We start from the raw sequence: 20949 nt of genomic DNA, 5'->3' as shown, positions 1-20949 counted from the left end.
TTTGATAGACTGGACTCTTCTCAACAATGCAGGGATATAAGTCAATCCCAAAAGACGCATGATGGAGAGAAAAACGTGCATCCAGAGAAAGAACTAAATTTATATCCAGGTGGAAGCAAAATACCTGATCTTTTTCGTTCTCTTATTTGATTTTATGTCCTCTTTACCATTTTTCATTCCAGCTGGTACAATCCATCCTTATAACCTGACCATTGTATAATGTGAAAGTATTTACAGATCCTATACTTGATTATAAGCAGCCATGGGGGGGAGGGGAGGGAGGGGGACAAAATGTGAAATTCAAGGAATTGTGGAATTGAATCCTGTAAACTAAAAGGAAACAAATTAAAAAAAAAAGTTTGAGACACAGTTGAAGAAGCAAAGATATACTCTGTAGACAGATACACATAAGGAGACACAGTCACTTATGGCCAGAAACAGCTTCAAGGAGCATGATCTCTTGAAGCAAGAGAAGAGAGCAGATATGGACTTGAAAGAGCTAACTCTGGCAATCGCAAGTTCAACTGTGAAGAGGGGTGAACCATGGGAATCTACCTAATCAATCATACTCAATAGAGATGTTGAACCTGAGGCGGGGTGGTAAACTTCATGACAGTTCTATGAAAGAGAATCCTGTAGTCATGGTCTTCCTTGGCCACATGCATTCATTACCACTGTATGCTAAATTCGAGCCCACTCTTCCCATGGATGCTATTTTTGTGAAACAGTGAGTCCCAGGTTTTGGGGGTGGAGAATGTTTCATGTCTACTATTTTTACTTTCTTATTAAATGTCTTTGCTAACAACCAATTGTGTCTACTGAATTACTATTTTTGGGAAGCACATTGGTGGGGGCTCATGAGCTATTGCAGTAGTACCAGTTGCCCTCTGGGTGACCCAACCCACCAATGTAAACATAAGTTGGGAGAATATCTCAGAGAAGGTGCTACACTTGCATTGAGGTTAAAAGAAAAACAACAAAAACTTTATCATTTATCCAGCTGTTATGTTTTCTTTGTACATTAAAGAAGTCTAAGCCCTTTTTTATGTGACAGCCTTCAAATGTCTGAAGACTACTCATCCTCAAGTTTTCTTCAGTTTCTTATAGAATACAGTTTCCAGATGCCGCACCACCTTTGTTGCTTTCTTATGGTTCACTTTTGTCATTAATCCTTTAAAAACATAATGCTCAGGGGCGGCCAGGTGGCTCAGCGAATAAGAGCACTGGCCCCAGAGTCGGGATGACTTGGGATCAAATCAGGGCTCTGATACTTAGCACCACACCCAGAAATAACTGGCTGTGTAACCTTGAGCAAGTTACTTAACCCCAATTTCTTTAAAAAAAAAAAAAACAACATAATGCCCAGAACTCACCAAGATGTTCCAGTCATGGTGATATCAGTGCAGTACAGTACAGAAAGCCTATTAACCTCTAAATCTCTATACTTATTACACTTTTATTTAATGTTGTCTAAGGTTGTCAGCTTTCTCTAGCATCTGTATATATTATCTAACATGAATTGTTGTTAATCTGTTTTTTTCCTGCCCTTGTGTAATTAATTTTTTAAATCTAAAAGCAGCGGTTTACCATCATGTTAGATCTGGTTCACCTTGTGGTGTGCTCTGGTTTATGAAACTATGTCTGATTTCTTTTGTGACAGCAGTCTCTCCTTCCTCAGATTTTTCTGGAGCACTTTTTGGATTTCTTATTTGCTGCTGTCACATTTTAACTTGTAGTATACTTGTTAGGTAACTTTGTATCATGTTCACATTTGATGAGCACACCATCCATCTCTACATCCAAGCTGATAACAATATTGAATAAGACAAAGTAAAGGAAAGCTCTTTGAGGAACTCCACTAGAGATCATCCTCCATGAGGACACAGTAATCATCCAACCAGTTAGAATATCCTCTTTTGGAAATCCTGAAATGGCTCTCTATAGCCTAGTGAGTAGAGTCCAAATCACTGATGTTTACTTTGAGATCTTTCAAAACCTGGGGCCTCCATTTCAGCGTTTGTTTTTTTTTCATACTAATCCTTTCCATATACTTGACTCTGTGCTTTAGGCGCCTCCCCCGCCCCCCCCCCCCCATGTCTAGAATATCTTTTCTCTTTACCTCTTCAGCCTGTTGAATTTTCCCATCTCTTTGTTTAAACTCAATTAAAATTCTCCTCCATTAAGCCTTCTTTAACGAATCCTTTAATGTCTTCAGTTGGTCCTTAGCCCTGCCTCCCCTTCTATGCATTTATCACCCACTAATTTGTAATACTGGTATTTTTACATATATTAAGTTACTAGACTGTAAACTTAATTAACTTTGTATCTTTGAATACAATAGGCACTTAGTATGTGTTGAACTAAACTGAAATACACCAGACTATACCATTCATTATTCAATAATAATTCTAACGCCTTGAATTTAAAATACACCAATAATAGTAAAAACATTCCCTGACATGACAGTCTAATAACTAACAAAAAATGAAATTAAGTTAATTTGTCATGCCTCGATGAACCAAATGCTAAATTCCAGTAATCACTGCTTCATTTCTGAAATGTTGAAAACCTTTGTTTCATAATTAGTTTTAGAATTTTGCTATTGATAGACATCAGCTGATCTGGAGTTTCTAGAATTCACATTTTCTTCTGAAAATCAAAATTATGTTTGTCTGCAGCCTTCTTATACCTTTTCCATTCTTCACAATTCCTCAGTGTCACTAATCACATCTACATTCTTTTAGAAGTCCAGAGTATAATTCATTTGGGGCTGGTGAAAATCCATTTAAAAGAACCAGGTCTTCTCTACTCTTGACCTCCACACCTGTCTTAATCATAATTTGTTTCCACTCTTTCTAGTTTGAAGATCATTCTCTTAGGTAGAAAATACTCAAGAAGGTAGGAGTGGAATAATTCTTCTCTGCCGAGTGAATTTAATAATCTATTAATAAAAATTTGTAATCTGCACTAAGCTGTGGGTCCAGCCCTTTCTTTTCTTTCTGAATATAGTTTAACAACTTTTTGGGGTTATTTTTAGCTTTTCTCACAAACCTCAGCTTATTCTGGTTTTAGCTTTTCGGATACCCTTGCTGGCCACTCTGTAGTTATCCCTGGTCACATGTTCATCCTTCTGTCTTTTGCATATGTGCTGTCAAAACCTGAGCTCATCAGAGAGCATCTTATGTACCCACATTTTTATTTTCAGAAGTCTTTTCCCTTTCTTCTAGGATCATTTCTGATTTTAATATTTTTATTGTTAGCATATCCATTCCGAGTCATCTTTCCTTTCTGTATTCTCTGTCCTTAGCATCATAAATATCTTCCCTTTGAACTTTTGACATTTGCTTCAAGTTTATGTATTTATCTGACTATCCAGTGGTCCCTACCTTGTTATTAGAAATTTTAAAGTGATATGTTTACTTTTCTCCAAGTTTACTAACTCCTTTACTTTACAAACCATTTCTTCTTTTGTATGGGATACAAAAAAGTTCCTTTAATTGTCTCTTTAATCTTTTAAAAGATACCATTGTGAAGAATTAATCAGATTTTCTGCAGTGTGGTATAATGGGATTTGAGTAGGAAGAGGCCTGAATTTGAATCCTACTGCTGACACTTACTAGTTGTGTGAAATCTGGTCCAATCACAACCTCCCTTTGAGTGCAGGTTTTCTCATCTACAGAATGGGGAGAATAATACCTGTGGCATTTATCTTATAGGATTGTTATAAGAATCAAATAAGATAAATATATTTAACATGTTATATAAATGTCAGTTATTATTTTAGAAGAATGAAACTGTGACAGAACAATACTCCTCTATCAGTAGAAACTGACAATTTTGTTACTATATGTACAGAGCACTTTTGGTATAAAAATGTAAGGGTAGGCTTTTAGAAAAACCAGCCTCTAGAAATACCTGTCATCTCATTATGTCATATGAAAACAACTTGTAAATTCCAAATCACTATCAAATGTAAAGAACTATATTATTATTGTTATTATTATAATTAATATGACTAGGGAAGTGGGCAGAACTGGTAACCTGAACTTGATCATTCACAGTCATGATGTGCCCTGCAAATGAGCTGAGAGCTGGAGGAAGTCTCAGTGGGAAGTCTAACTGGGGACACCAAAAGAGTTGAAATTAGAAGAAAAGGAAGCTTCCTGGAGGTGGGAGTAGGGAGATTGGGGTAACTGAAATACTGATGTGGACTCCAAAGAGGATGATGGTGCACTTGCCTTCATGGCCATTTGGCCTCTCGTGAGGATATAGAAAGGTTTTCACTTGAGACAGAATCGGATTTAATCTGCTACTCAATATACAGTTCTTCAGACAAACTGAACAGAACAGGGAAATGGGTTAAGAGGTAAGGGTATAACTTTTAGGGGTTGTAGCCAGGGGGATCTCTAGGAGAGGAGACAAGGAGGCAATTTTAGGAAAAGAATCTTTGGGACTCTCTAGTTCTCTATCTTATTTTCCAAGATGGCCAGTGATTACAGAAATCTCATCAGACATGACAGGGGTCGCAATTCAAATTCCTTTTGGTCTTGAAGCCTGTGAGCAGGGACTGTTTGTGCTTTTTCTGTATAACACCACTGCTTAGCATAGTGCCTGGCACAATATATAGTAAGCACTTAATAGTTACTTATTATTAATACATATAGTAAAAATTTTTTTTTATTAATAAATACTTATTTTTCTGGCATCTAAACTAGTCAACTTTGCAGCAGAAAAAAAGACACTAAAAGCTTCATGGTTTATAAACTATGCTAGTCAAAGTGCTCTGTAGCTAGACTTCCAGCTGATGTCCTATTTATATGCTAAAACACTACTCAGATCATTTCAATCCCCTGCTCAGAAACTTTCAATGGCTCCCTACTGTCTATAGGATTTAGTCCAAATTTCTTGTCCTGGAATTCAGACCTTTCTAAAACCCTGTGTTCCAAATACATCTTTTACTTCTCTTTGAAATGCATGCTCACCTCTATCCCTTTGCTCATTTCATTCTCTACTGACCTAGAATGCTCACTTCCCTGCCCTTATCCCATCTAAATCCTACCTATTCTTCACTTCTTGGCTTAAGTCCTGCCTCCTCTGAGAAGCTTTCTATGGTTATTTCGGGTCACAAAAACTTCCTTCTCTGAATTTCTTTCTGTCCGTATCAGCCATGTACCATAATGTATTGTTAGTTAGCTTATCTCATGTTTGTCTTAGCTCTTGTATTAAGGCTGCAAGACTGTGCTTTATACTTCTCTGAATATACACAGCTTTAGTACAATGTTGAGAACATAGTATGCTGTACTATAATAACTCAAATTACTATCAGTGGAAATTGTATGTTATTACTGTAGGCTTTATGTTTTATGATAGTGTAACAAATTATAAATTGGGCTTTGGATGATCAGTTCTGAGGTAGGAACCAACTGGTAAATGACCATAACCTTAAGAACCAAAGGAAGTATCTGGAACTGGGAATGGGAATACTATTTCAGCCCTCATGGATGTCTCCTTTTTCTGACCTGCTTTAGTTCTTAGTGCATGAAACACATAATCTAGCATTTAATAATACTTGCATTGTTCACTATTATTTTATGTGTGTCTCTTACCTTCCCAGCTAGATTACAGATTTCCTGAGGACATAGACAATGTCTTAAATTTCTTTGTATTAACCATAGCACCAAGTACAAGGCTGGGCACACAACAGAGACCTAGCAAAATCTTGTTGAGTAACTGGACAAAAGGGCTAAAGTGGTTAATGTTGTATTTTGAAGGACACTAAATGTTTTCAAGCAAACAGAACTGGCTCACGCTTGAATCCCCTTCTTCTCTGTCTATAAGCTCCATCTAGAATTTTTGGCCCTGGACAGACTGTACCAACACAGAAATGAATAATGGGATAGAATATACCCACAGCCCTATCAGGGTTGGGCAGGTCCTCTATATTGGCATAATTCCAAGTACCTAATGCCAGTGGGAAACAGATTAGCAACTAAGAATCCAGAAGCCTTCCCTCTTCTCTTCCACACTGAGGTTCCCCCCCCCCCCCACCCCAAGGTATACTCATGGACTTGGATGGAAAAAACCCATGAGATAATCTTGGCTACTACTCTCATGTAAAAGCAGGACTGTTTCCATTACAGGAAAGTGATAACCACAGCTCCTTTCCTCCTCCTATCTTCCAGCTAGTCACAACTCCCAATTATACCTACATATAGCATCATACAGATCCAAAGGGATCCAATCCTATCCTGGGCTTTCCTTTTCCCTTGGCCTTCTGCTTGTTTCTTCCCTTCTTGGTCTAGTCACCCTCTTTTTTCTATGAAAGAACTGCTTACTTCTGTGTTGCTATATGTGAATCACAAAAACACAGAAAGTACATTAGAGACCATCTAATTCAACTTATTTCTGAGCAAAGAATTCTCTCTACAACATACCTGACAAGGTGTCATCAACTTTGGCTTGAAGACCTCTAGTGAGGGTGGACCAGTGCACTACCGATCAAGGCAGTCTATTTTATGTTTGAATAGCTCTAATGATTAGGAAGTTTTTTTACATCAAGCTTAAATTTCCTTCCCTGTACCTTCCATTCACTATTAGTTTTTCTCTCATAAATCCTCTTCCACATGGAAAACCCCTAAGGCACTGCACTAGAGACCTTCTTCCATGTAGAGACAGTGACAGGGACTGGACCTGTGATTTTATTGGTGTAGGTAACTGAATGGAGAAACTACTCCTAGCAATGCAAGTCAGCACTTTCTCATCAACTTAGTTTTAGAGAGTTGCTTATATCACTGAGTGATATTAAGAGACTTGCCTACGTCACACAGCTGGTATGTGTCAGAGGCAGCATTTAAACCTGGTCTTCCAAGTGGTCACTGAACAATTAATTACTACTTTTTGTTCACCTAATTGTGCTATCATCTAACTCACATCCTCCCATCTTATCTTAGAAGGAAAGACTTCATGAAATACTTTGCTAAAATCTATACTCTCTCTGTAGCATTTCCCTGATTACTAGTCAAATAATCCTATCCAAGGATTCTGGTGTGGCCATACTTGAATTCCTTCTGGATTTTAGTGATCACTATTTTCCTTTCCAGTCCTAGATATCACTGCTTGGGCATCATTTTCAAACTGTGCTATCTGCTGTATTTCAGTTTATCTTCTCCTCTCCTTCCTCCCCTTTCCCTGCCCCCAGGAACTGTCCTTGTGACACTAGGACCCAAAAGGTGAACTATGACCTTATCTTGCCCAGAACTAGGCTTCCATTTCCCAGAAACTATTTTAAAACTTTGACAATACTCACATATCCTTTCCCCTCTGCAGCTGGCCTTTATACATTATCATCCCCTGTTAGAACATAAGCTCCTCAAGGACAAGGACTGTCTTGCTGGCTTTTATTTGTATCCCCAGAACTTAGTTTAAAGCCTGGCACATAGCAAACACTTAATACCTACTTTATCTACTTGTATCTCTATCATGAATCATCCCTTTTAATCATGACTAAGTAGAACCTGGTAAGGCCTTTCTGAATCCCTTTTCAATCCCTACAATGTGGTAATCCATCGACAAACTTCTTATTAAAATTAGTTTAGCTCTTTGGTAAAGTATAAATCCACCTGGCATTATATGCTCTCCTTGCCCACTTAACAACATATTAAGAATGATAGGGTCATGGCTAGTTATAGTCTGAGCTTTAAAAGCAAAGCTAGAGAGAGACAGACAGGGAGAATCAGACGTGAGAGATATAGAGAGGAAGACAACACACAGAAACCCCATTCTCTTCCATTTTGGGCTATGAAGTAGATTTTTCTGATTTCATATTTATTCATAGTAAATCTCATCTTGTTAGAGTTAGACTAATTTTCTAGTTTGTCATTCAACATATTAGTTGATCTTCTTAGCATTGTATCTGCAAATTTTGTGAGCAAGCCATTTATGCTTTTATTCAAGTAACTGATATAATGTTACGTGACAAAGGGTCAAGGATGCTCAACTACAGATACTCAAGTTATACTGAACTATTATTATTCATTTAGTTTCCTTAGGCCTGGTCATTCAACCACTTCCAAATCTACCTATCTATGCTATCAACTAGCCCTAGAGGGGAAGGAAGTCTGCACATCTTTGAACTATCTCTAGGCAACCACATGGTCTCAGATACAGTGTTGGATGGAGGCAGTGGCAAGATACTGAGAAGTTCCTAGGTCAGACTGGTAGCTGCAGAAACTTGGAACCAACAGAATGAAGTGGTGGAGCGATGGAGGAATTTTTGGAAAAGAATTAGGTGAAAACTCTTGGAACCAGAAGAAGTATTTCTAGATAACACAATTCCTAGGCCAGACTGACATCCCTTCTGGTGAGTTTTACGTCTTCCATAAATTACTATGGAGGTGACCTCTTTTCTTGGACTGTATAGTCTACACAACTCATTGTTCCAGTAAAAGAAAAAGTTCTAGTTTACTTTTTCACATCACAGTTCTGTCCCCTGATACTCCTCTCTACCAGTTCCTGTCTGGTCCAAGGATTCAGAATTATCCAAGAAGACTTGGACCAGGAATATCTCTTGTGCTCTGCCAGTGCCATCCCACTGCTACAGGCTGCTAGTTTGGGAACTCCTCTGGTTTTCAAACACTGGTGATGGAGCATGAGTCTCTGTATGGAGTCCCTTTCCTCTCAGTATTACTCAGCTCAGATTCTCCATATCTCAGTTTTCTTCTGAAAGTCAAGTAGGGCATACATAGCTCAGGTGTATGACTAGCCATAACTTCCATCATCAACCTTAATAAGGCCTTCAGTGAGACCTGAGTAGGAGGAAGGCAAGTTTGTATCTTGTCAATAAAGAATGAGCTTTGTCAAGGAATGTAAAGGAGACACACAGAGGATGCAGATATCTTACCAGGGTTCTAATACATTTCCTCTATAATGTGTTCTAGAATTCTTCCAGGCATAGAAATTTGCAGACTTCACCCTGTTCTCCAGACCTTTGGAACCTCTTCTGTTTTCCAATATTGTTCAAAATCATCAAAAGCATTTCAGCAATCATCTATGAAGCAACTATATGGTACAGTGAAGAGTGCTGGGCCTGGCATCAGGAAGAGATGGTTTCAAATCCAGCCTCAGACACTTATTAGCTGTGTGACCCTGGGCAAGTCATTCAACCTCTGCCTCAGTTTTCTCCACTGTAACATGGGGATTATAAAAGCACCTACCTCACAGGGCTGTTGTGAGGACCGTAAAACATCTAGCATAACGCTTGGCACATGGTAGGTGCTCAATAAATGCTTGTTCCCTTCATTTCTAGCCTCTTCATTTTCCTACCCCAAGAAGTAATTTCTATGGACCTGGGGTTGCAATAAGAGCAGCCAGATGCTGTCGGACTGACTCCTCACTTATTTTGGGTTTCTACACCTGCTAAGCATTTTTTCCTCTGTCCTTCAAAGTCCAAAGACTATCTCCCTGGATGAGAAAACAGAAGCAAAATGAGAATTTAGTAATTCACCCTTCTCACTAATAGCCGTTGTCATCATCCCATCTACTGGGAGCAGTGTTCCTAAACTTTTTCTCTTGCTCCCAGTAGTTATTAAAAAACAAAACTATCCTGTTACTAGCCCTTATTTTTATCTTCTCTGTCTATTTTAAGTGTATATTGGTTGATGAATTCTCTAAGCACCTACACATTGATATCTTTAGACAACCCTGCCCTCCTTTTCAACTCTATTGAACTGTTTTTGTCTTTAGAATTTCATTATTTAGAGCTTTTTATTCTTCCTGGGCTGGCTTGCGCTGTGGACTTTTAGTCCATGGTATCCTACCTATCTTTCCTCTTGAACCCTTTTGGAAATACAGTCTCCCAGAATTTAGGGTGCATGCTTGATTTTCCTCTCATTCTCACAAATGCTGTGATGCAGTAGTCAATTTCCCTCCCAAAGTTTTCACAGCATCTACTTCAACAACCATTTCTTCCTTGTTGGTGAATCAGCAGTTCCAGGGTGGCTAGGTGGCACAGTGAATAGAGCACCAGCCCTGGAGTCAGGAGGACTTGAGTTCAAATCCGGCCTCAGACACTTAACACTTACTAGCCTTGTGACCTTGGGCAAGTCACTTAACCCCAATTACCCTGCCTTCCCCCCTCCAAAAAGAGAAAAAAAAAAGGGAGAATAGCAGTTCTTCTGATAGGTTCCTGCAACTTGTGAAGTATGAAATGATCATTAAGAAAAACCAGGAAATTATTTCCTCTTCTTTGGCAGAAAAAAACAACACCACACTAGCAATTTTCTGGATAACTGAACACCCTTCCTCCCACTTCACTATAATACAATGCCTCTACGCAGGTTTGCAATGTTTTTAGAACTTATCTATTTTTCTAATATCCTCCAAAATGGTAATAACATTTCTATTTCTGCCTCTATAGATCTTCACTCAAATGCTTCTCATTAAGCTGTCCCCTTACGGTTCTGGATTTTTTTCCCCCACAAAAGTCCATCTTCTTGAAATTCTAATGCTACTTATGACTTTCCTCTTAAGCTTTATTTTACTCTTTGCAAAAGGGCATAATCTCAGAGAGTCAGATTCTGGCCTTCAATGTTCAGTGGTCCTTCCTTCCTTTCTCTTCTGTGTCATATTTTTCCATTATCCTTAACTTTTAAGACATGGTTTTGGGCAGCAGCACAGCTTTAGAGTCTGGGAAACTGTTGCCTTAGAGGGGCATGGGAATAGCTCCAAGGATCAGGTGCCTCTTTGGAGCTCAAGGCTTCAGGTCTATCGTAGGTCCCAGAGTGTCAAATTAGGAGGCTCTTGAAATAATAGTTGCATTCACTAATCAAAGGACCTACTTCAAGTGTGTCTAGTGGTCTGAATGCCAGACCTTTTTACTTGTGTGTCTTGTCATCATTTCAAACTTAGAAAGGTACTTACTACCTCTGAGGCAATATGATACAGCAAGAACTTTGGATCTGGATTGAAAGGACCTGCATTCAATCTCAGTTCTGCTGCTTTCTACTTATATGACCTCTCCTAGACTTAGCTTCCTCATCTATGAGATAAGGGAGAGGTTTGAACTATGTGATCTTTGATGCCCCTTCCAGATTTAGATACTATGAACATATAAATTCAAGAAAGCCAAAGTGAATTCTCTACATTTCCCTCCAAATTAGCTCTGTCTCTAGGCTTTCAATGTCTGTCAACAGCACTGCCATTCCATACAAATAATAAATCTTACAATCATAGGCATACAAGTATCACAGTGAATAGAACACTGTACTTGGAATAAGGAAGATCTGAATTTAAATCCAGCCCCAAATACTTAGTAGCTGTGTGACCCTGGGCAAGCCACTGAACCTCTGTTTCAGTTTCCTCATCTGTAAAATGGGGATCATAATAGCAACTATCTCCTAGAGTTAACATTTGTAAAGTGCTTTGCAAATCATAATGCACCTTATAAATGCTGTATTATTTTAGACTTTACCTTTGAAATGTCTTAGGCCCTCTTTACTTTATGCATGGATTATCATACTAATGGTTTCCCTATCTCCAGGATCTCCCTGCTCTAGTCAGAGTCATTCTTATATGTAGATAATTATTACTTGTGATAATGCTGTGATTTGAAGAATTATAGAACGTCATCCTTGCTCAAAATCACTTAAAAAATTCTACCATTATAGCTTTTTTTTTTTGAGTTAACAAGGACTTTAAAAAGGTAAATGCTGCTGGCAGAGCTAATACATCAAGCTATCATTCATTGATGTGAATTTGTTTACTAATATAACAGAATTTAGTGAGGTCTTAAGAGATGCTTCTAACCCAACTTCCTCATTATGCCAGGGGGGGAAACTAAGACCCAGCAAGGAGCAGTGTATTGTTAAAGTCCATAAGAAACTTTCCTCCAAAGAACTAGCTGAGTCGGCTATTCTGAGGGACTAGGAGTTTAAATGGGGTGTTGGGAGAACAGAGGGGATGATTTTGGAGTATGGAGTATTACTGGGAAAGGTGCTAAAATAGGGGTGCTTGGGGCAGCCAGAGGACTGGGTGCTGGACAAAGGTAGTGAGAAGAGAGGAGGCAGGAGAGGGAAAAAGAAAGACAGTTAAACTATGAAGACAAACTTAATTTTCCAGCAGGCTGACACTTCCCTTAATCCAAGTATTCTTAACCTGAGGTCTATGAACTTGTTTTTTTTAAATGTTTTGATAACTATATTTTAATATAGTTTTTTTTTTTTTGGCAATCATATGGATTTTATTTTAGGCATTTGAAAACATTATTATGGGAAGGTTGAAGTCCATAGGCTTCAATAGCCAGCCAGAAGGGGTAGATGACACAAGAAAGGTTAAGAACCCCTGTTCTAATCCAGACTGTGCATCAGTGCTAGATTGGTCTTCCTAAGGCATTGCTTTCATCATGGCAGAGCCCTGCTTAAGTACCCATGTTGACTATCTATTGCCTGCTACATCATGTCTAAACTTCTCACCTTTGGTTTCAAGGCCCTCCATAACCTTACTCTACCCTTAATTATTCAGTTTGTTTTCACTTGCTTTCCAGTATGTGTCCTCCACTCTACTTCAGTCAGGTCGTCTCTTCAGTGTTTTCCTGAAGGGTGCATGTTTTGGTTATTTTCATTTCTGTACTTTAGTTCACATAACCTAAGCTAGGAATGCCTTCCACACAGCCTATCTGCCTATCCAACCCCTATACCTACCCACCTCCTTCAAAGCAAAGCTCCAGTCCTATCTTCTCTAGGAAGACCTTTCTGATTCCCCTACACTACTTTCTTTCTTCTCTGAATGCATTTGGAAATTTGATCATTTAATAAGGTGCTCTTATCTTACTGTCTCATATATGTTGGTCTTATATCCCCTACTAGAAAGCTGGCCCCTTGAGTGCAGGAAGTAGATTTTATACATCTCGTGTTTCTCCCACAGCACCTCCTACCTCAGAATCTTTATAGTACTTCTGAGTTACAGTGTCCTCAAAGTTCTTTACTTCCATAGAGTAATCCAACTTTTCCCTGTATTCCAGAATCTATTCAGGCATTCCACAGACACAGCCAGGAATGGTCCCTCAATGTACTGGCATCTGGCATCCCAGCTTGCTGTGGTTCATCTAGGTTACCCGATCCTTACCGTCAGCTCGAGCTCTTATATCCCTCTGTGCATGGCTGCTGGCTGGGATCCCTGGGAAAGGAGAACTTGGCTCCATCAAAAGAGCCAGGGGTGCCTGCCCAGTGGCTCCAAAACTGGTTGGTTGCAACTCACTGGACTGGGGACCCTGTTGGAGGCCATCCCTGCAGCCCTGGTCAGCTTGGGCTTCCAGGCTGCTGGGGTCCAGGCAGAGCCCAAGGGGAAGAGATGGTAGGCTGTGGCTACAGCGGGCACCTTCCTCCAGTGGGCCTGCCCCATCCCGATGGGCCTCAGGGATGGGTGAGAACTCCAGGGAGGAGTCGCCAGTGCTCAACCGCAGGGGAGGTGAACCTGAGCCTCCACCTCTTTTTCGACCCTTGGCCAGTTCAGCAAAGGAGGTGACTCGTCTGGGTGGGGAGCCAGGCCCTGCCAATGAGGAGGGTCCCTCACTCAGGCGAACAGGGCAGCTCAGCATACGCTCCAGGGAGCCCAGCCGGTTTGGGGGGCTTCGTTCCAGACTTCGGTCATAGCTACGGGAACGCTGGCGCCCACTGCTGAGGTTGGGAGGAGACACGTTGACGTATACCTGTCCCTCTATCAAATCTGAGCCCGTCCCAGATCCCACTTCTGCTGGAGAACTCTTGGTCTTTTGCTCCTCTGTTTGGGCCTCTGGCTTTTGGAATAGGTAGTATTCACTGGGCTGGCCTGAGACTGGGCCGGGACTGCCCTTCGTGTGTTCCTCTGAGCAACTGGTGATAGAGGATCCAGCAGGACTGGGTGAGGACTGTGAGGACAGGTCACAGGTGACAAGTTTGTAGTAGTTTTGTGTGGCCACCACAAGGCGGGCCTGGCTCTGGAAGCAGGCGGTGAGGTCAGCTGCAGCTGGGCATGGCTCACAGTGTGGGCGGTAGGAGTTGCAGTTGGCATCTAGTTCAGGGGAGGAGGCATGAGGGCAGCCACAGCCCTCATCTCCACCCCCACTGTCAGGGTGATGGGACTCACAGGACATCCTGGACTCAACTGGAGAGGGGTGCAGGTCCAGGTAGAAGGCTCCAGGGTCTGAGTGGCTACAGAAGGAAGAGTCGCTGCAGGACAAGGGGGCAGAGTTGAGATTGGCACGGGAGTGACCATGCATCTTGTTGTAGAGGGCACTGAAGGTGACCAATACACCGTCTGAGCTGTTGCAGGAAGAATCGCTAACATAGCCCATAGACTGGTCAGCCACCTCTGATTGGCTGGATGTGCTGCTGCAACGACAATGCCGGGATCCTGAGCCCGAACAGCCACAGGCTCGGACACCTGGGTTCCTTGGAGACTCATCTAAGCTAAGCTTCCACTCCTGGTCGAAGGAAAAACCAGAGTTGTCACTGGCTCCATGGCTACCCCCCTCATCCAGCTCCATGGTCTCTGCCTCCAGCTCTGGGGGACAGTGATGCCCATGGCTGCATTTCTGTGCTTCTGAACTGCTCAGAGGCTCTTGCTCCTGTCCTTCTACCACTCCAGCTCGAATGTTTGTGGTTCCCCAGGGTTTCCCTGTTCTGGGACCAAGTGGTGCCAGCTGGAAGGGGGGCTGTTCGCCCCCATGTAGGTGAAAGGACTGTTGGGTTGAACTGTCACAATCTCCATATGGGTCTTCTGGCTCACCCTCCTTCATTAGGAAGGGGTTGTGCCGCTTCGGAACTCCAGGACCTCTCCCATCTCGGCTCCTGCTTTTAGGACCATCCCCAGGCCCAACGGCACCCCCTGGGGCAGGCAGCACTCTACTGTAGAGCAGAGAGTCAGCCTGTGTCAGGTCTCTGTCAGGGCGGCCCAGCTCAGGGGGACAGAAGGGGTTGGTCCTTGTACTTCCATTGCCCGCACCTCCACCCCCACAGCACTGCCTGTCAGGAACCTGGCAATGCACCAGGGGAATATGGTGGACGATGAGGGTTTCTCCTGTCAGCTTGGGGGGACTATCCATTCTGGAAAGTTCGGCTGAGGGCATCAATGGCCCCAGACACTGCCCCCGGAGCCCTCTGGGGAAGGACACATCTCATCAGGAAGGCCTGGCACCTGGAGAGACAGAAAAAGAGAGAAAAGAAACCCAATGTCATCTTGCAAGAAGTGAGGGGCACACACAGCTTCACACCATATCTGACATAACCTTCTTATCTGTACCCAGGATACAAAGAACTCTGCCCCATACCCAGTGGCAGAAGATCTGTAAGGATCCCAGGATCACAAGACTTAGAGCTGGAAGGGACCTGAGATCATCTAGCCTAATACTCTCATTTTACAGATGAGGGAACTGAGACCCAAAGATGGGAAGTGTCTTAAAGTTACACAGATAATAAGTCCCAGAGCCAAGATTAGAACAAATACGGTTTAATTCCAAATGTAGCAGGCTTTGTGCCATCAATCTGGAGCTCTCCCCTGTGTTCTCCAAGTCCTAGTCCACATCCCAGAACCTTCCTGACCTGACTCCCTCTCTTTAAAGCAAGAGTTTCAACCTGAGGTCTAAGGAGTCTGTGGACAGATATAGGGAATAGGGAACAGAGCTCAGATTTGTACCCTTGTTCTCCTTTGCCAAATCTAATACTCTGTTGCATCATAGAGGCCTATTCCTCATAGAATAAAACATGTTCTAGGAATACCTAGATTCAGTTTTATGTGCCTTCTTGAAGATTAACGCAAACTTACAGGCTTAACCTCCCTTGAGTTTCGATCTGTAATAGATATTTTAAACATTCTTTGTCTAGGAAATTTTATCTATCTCCTGTTAGTTGTTTCAAAAAGAAAGAAAAATTCAGATCAGTCTTCAACAACAAATATTCTTGACTCTAATAGGGAACCAAGCAGCTATGATGGAAGAGTGGACAGTAAAAGTACCCTCAAAAATACTGATCATCCCAGCTTTAGGAAATTAAGCACGTTTGAGAGACTAATAACATGACATATATCGTATGTTTATCTTTAAACATTTCTTCCCAGTCTTCAGGGTTTAGTGTGGGATCTCTTTTAAGAAAACAAAATACAGATCTTTTAAAAAAATATTCTGATAATTATATTTCTTTTTTTTTTTTAAAGCAATTGGGATTAAGTAACTTGCCCAAGGTTATACGGCCAGTTTTTTTGTGTGTGGGTGTTAGTGTCTGAGGCTGGAACCGATCCTGGGTCCTCCCGACTCCAGGGCCAGTGCTCTTACTCACTGCACCACTGACAATTATATTTCAATAGAATTTGTTATCTTGTGTAACTTCGTGGATTTTATTGTATGCACTTAAAAACTGTTTTGAGAAGGAATCCATAGGCTTCATCAAACTGCCCTAGTGATCCATGACACAAACATAGTTAAGAAGCCTTATTCTTGAGGGGATAAGGGGTAGCCAGGTAGCACAGCGAGTAAGAGCACCAGCTCCAGTGTCGGGATGACCTGGGGATCGAATCCGGGCTCAGACACTTAGTACCCACCCAGAAATACCTGGCCATGTAACCTTGAGCAAGTTACTTAACCCCAATTGCTTAGGGGCAGCCAGGTGGCTCAGCAAGTAAGAGCACCGGCCCCAGTGTCGGGATGACCTGGGGATCAAATCTGGGATCAGATACTTAGCACCACACCCAGAAATAACTGGCTGTGTAAGCTTGAGCAAGTTACTTAACCCTGATTGCTTATAAAAAAAAATCGAGGAGATGCCCATCAGCTGGGGAATGGTTGAACAAGTTGTGATAGATGGATGTAATGGAATACTATCATGCTGTAAGAAATGATGAGCAGGTGGATTTCAGAAAAGCCCAGAAAGACTTACATGAACTGATGCTGAGTGAAGTGAGCAGAACCAGGAAAACATTGTACACAGTAACAGCAACATTGTGTTAGACTTAGCTCTTCTCAGCAATACAATGATCTAAGACAATTCCAAAAGATTCATGTTGGAAAATGCCCTCTACATATAGAGAAAGAACTATGCAGTCTGAATGTGGTTCGAGGCATACTATTTTCTCTTTTTTCTTTTTCTTCCTCATGGTTTTCCCCTTTTGTTCTGATTCTTCTTTTGCAACATGAATAATGCGGAAATGTTTAATATGATACATGTATAGCTTATATCAGACTGCTTGCCATCTTGGGGAGGGAGGAGAGGAAGGAGGGAGAAAAAAAAAATTGGAACTCAAAATTTTATAAGAGTGAATGTTGAGGGGCGGCCAGGTAGCACAGCGAGTAAGAGCACCGGCTCCAGTGTTGAGAACACCAGGAGATCGAATCCCGGGCTCAGACACTTAGCACCCACCCAGAAACACCTGGCCGTGTAACCTTGAGCAAGTTACTTAACCTTGATTGCTTTAAAAAAAAAAAAAGAAATAAGTTGTTTAGGGGCGGCCAGGTGGCTCAGCGAGTAAGAGCACTGGCTCCAGTGTCGGGATGACCTGGATCAAATCCGGGCTCAGATACTCAGCACCACACCCAGAAATAACTGGCCATGTAACCTTGAGCAAGTTACTTAACCCCGATTGCTTTTAAAAAAAAAAAAAGAGTGAATGTTGAAAACTATCTTTACATATAATTGGAAAAAATAAATAATTAAGTGAAAGAAAAAAAGAAGCCTTATTCTAGAGGCTTCTTGGTCATTGGCTCAATGATGCCATGGATAGGGTGTTGGACTTGGAATCGGAAGACCTGGCTTTTAATCCTGCCTCAGACCTTTACTTAGCTGTGGAACCTGGGCAAGTCACTTAGTCTCTCTCAACCCCAGTTCCCTTCTCAGTAAAATGGGGGAAATAATAATACCTACCTTCCAGGGTTGTTGTGAGGATCAAAGGAGATAAGACATTATCAGGCACTTTTGCAACCCTTAAAGTGCTACATAAATGTTAACTATTATTATCTAGTTCTATGTTTTCCTATTCTGGCTGAGGCTGAAACTCCATTCCTACCGATCCCTCAATTCCTGTTTTCCTAAGTCTCTGAGTTCTCAGTCTCTACTTGATCACATAGTCTTCACTCCAACAGAATCTCTAACTCAATTCACTACTCGCTCACTAATTCCGATCTTCCTTCTCTTGTTACTACTTTCTTATCTTCTACGCCATGTTGCTTTTCTCATCACTTTTCTACTCTGTCATTTTTTTTTAAACATTTAACTCTAATGAATTTACACACATGAGCACATCTAGTCACATGTAATGCATTACAACATTTATTCCACAGAAAAGGGAGTACTCAAGATGTACAATAGGGAGGGTTCTTTTTCTGTTTTATGTGTTCCTAACTATCACTTCCAAGGGTTAATCCATGTGGCTCATGGGGACGTAGATAATGGTGCTCTCCTTCCCCTTGTCAGTGGAGATCCCAGTAGCCATACAAACTACTTCATAGGGTTGATATATGTAAAAATGTGTAGATAAGAGTTTTCTGCCACTTATTGTGGTTATATATTAGTACCTCTTTCTACAGAGTCATAACCATGCTGCAGGATCCTCATCTGGGATTGCTTGTAATTCCATCCTCAGGGGACACACACACACACACACACACACACACACACACACACACACACACCCCATGTAGAGACATGCAAAAATACATAGATGTGACAATGCCCATACACAAACACTAAATCACTCAGAGGTACATACATTCACACACAGATGTACAACAGAAAGATGCAAAAGCACTTAAATACATATGGTGAACTGTTTTGATTCACTTAATTAGGGTCTAGCAGGAAGAGCTTTGTTTGGACTTGGGAGTGAGGGGAGACCAGAGTTCCAAGCTGAAAGGTTATTGTCTATGCCATCACAGGCAAATTATCTAAGTTCTCAGATTCTCCGTTTCCTCATCTGTAAAATTAGGATAATATTATCTGTGGTATCTACCTCACAAGATCAAATGGGATAACATAATGTAAAGCATTCAGTAGGTTTTAAAACTATTTTTGTTGTTGTAATGATTATTACTTCTTAGGGGCCACTGACTCTTAGGAAAAACACAAAGGGATATAGATAGATAGGTCAAGCTGTTTATCTACTTATCTGTGTGTGTGTGTGTGTCTGTCTGTCCATCTATCAACTTTCTTTTCTAGAAAAACAAAAAATTCTATTCTTCCTCCTTTGACAGAAGCTATAGTGAGGTAAAGAAAGGCTTCTCTCCAGAAATGTGACAAGAAGTTATTACTTCTTTGGTCATGGCAGCCCAAAGAATAGACATGACAAATACAATTCAAGTCAATATACTGGTCAGTTATGGGATAATGGGGAGAAGGAAAAATGGGGAAAAAAGGAAAACAGAGACAAAGAGAGGAGTCAAACAAAAAGCAATGCAACATAGATAGCTAGGTCTTGTGCCTACTGATGTAGGATGGGGAAAAGGAATTTCATGGAGTCACATCTCCATCCTGTGGTCTTTTAAGATAATTACTGCTGAACACTTTTAAAGTCATGTTACATTTTCAACAGCTACAAGCATTAAGTGGGACATAAGCAACTTTTGATATTTGCCTGTGAGGATTACACTGAGAGCCTCCACCCAGGGTCTTCAAGGTTCATGGCTTATCGAAGCATTAAATAAATACTGACAATGATTCCAGGGAAAAACTGTCTGTTTTAGGATCTTTTTATGGGAGTCTCAATTCTAGTGAGGGGTTTGATGTCTTATTGCCTTGGTTTTGGGGGGTTCCTCCTGTTGTCTCTATCCAGCAAGAGATGAGACTAGTCTAGCCTGAAGAAATCTGCAACATAACTTCAGGTCTTTGTGTCAGGTAATGAAGCAGCTTTTTCCCTTAAAATCTGTGGTTGAACTGAGATAGAAAAGGTGCTTATTGGAGTTAGGACTGATAAACTACAAAGCTAGATGGTCTTCCCTATCTCTAGGCAGTTTTATTTAACAAACTCAAATGGAATATATGTTTGGAAGACACACCAGTGCATGTACACATGCTGATCCTTTCCTCCCTTCCCTCCTCCCACTGCTGGCCATGTTTGTCTCATGATAAACTTCCTCCTTTGACAACTAATTTCTGACAGTTTATTTTCCTATACCCAGGTCCTAGTTGGTGACTCAGAGTGTACTTCAAATTCTCTTTTCTTATTTTGATTTTGTCCCACTGACCTTCCTCTTTATTCATAATCAAACCCATAAATATCTCATCCTATATCAGTTTCCTCCACACTAGGAAAGAGGGAAATAGAACTACTACTACCTTCCCTGAAAGACAGAACCATTACTTCTCACCCCACCTCTTCAGACACATGACACTTTTCAATGACCCATGATGCAATGCCACAGTTCCCTCTTTTCCTTTGCTGCTATAAGGAGTTTGGTATCCCAGGGCTTAGAACTCCTGCCTGGACATGGCTCTTGGGGATACAATCTCTTCCTTTGGAAAAAAATGTTTACAATATACACTCTTTGGCCTTCTCTTATCTGGTCTATCTAAACCCTGGTGCTGATAATCAATTCCAATCTCACTGATCTCTCTAACTCCTCACTCTTGTAACCCTCCCTGAAAGTTTAATGACATACCTGACATTAAACAATATGTAAAATTGCCTTTTTCTAACCAGAGAAGCAATGTATGTGGCTGGATGAATTTACCTACTTTCTCATCAGTTGTCATCATAGAATTGCAGAATCTTAAGAGTTAGATGAGGAGAGGTTAGTGCAGTGAATAGAGCACCAGCCCTGGAGTCAGGAGCACCTGAGTCCACATGAAGCCTCAGACACTTAATACTTAGTAGCTGTGTGGGTAAGTCACTTAACCCCAACTGTCCTGCTTTTCCCCCTCCAAAAAGCAAAGAGAGAGCGAGAGAGAGCGAGAGAGAGCGAGAGAGAGCGAGCGAGAGAGAGAGAGAGAGAGAGAG

At 41.3% G+C, this 20949-nt stretch overlaps 1 protein-coding gene across 11 annotated transcripts in view; it reads right to left on the bottom strand.

The window, feature by feature from the left end:
• RUSC2 (RUN and SH3 domain containing 2) overlaps window positions 1-20949 on the bottom strand; it is a 445432-nt gene that overhangs the window by 7959 nt on the left and 416524 nt on the right. For 8 of the 11 annotated variants that reach the window (XM_069088791.1, XM_069088834.1, XM_069088771.1 and 5 more), the window contains one exon: window positions 13120-15168. The exons of 1 other annotated variant lie outside the window; for it this stretch is intronic. In XM_069088791.1, the coding sequence (XP_068944892.1) occupies window positions 13120-15100 (1981 nt within the window). In that variant the 5' untranslated portion in view covers window positions 15101-15168. Of the gene's footprint in view, window positions 1-13119; window positions 15169-16901; window positions 17001-20949 lie in introns of all 11 variants that reach the window. 2 more of the 11 variants (XM_069088808.1, XM_069088814.1) reach the window with 1 other exon arrangement.

Source organism: Petaurus breviceps, unplaced genomic scaffold (assembly GCF_028583685.1).
Source record: "Petaurus breviceps papuanus isolate PSGF00001 unplaced genomic scaffold, PetGlider_PUasm1.0 120, whole genome shotgun sequence".
NCBI classification, from domain to species: domain Eukaryota; kingdom Metazoa; phylum Chordata; class Mammalia; order Diprotodontia; family Petauridae; genus Petaurus; species Petaurus breviceps.
This window is presented reverse-complemented; position numbering and strand designations above follow the sequence as displayed.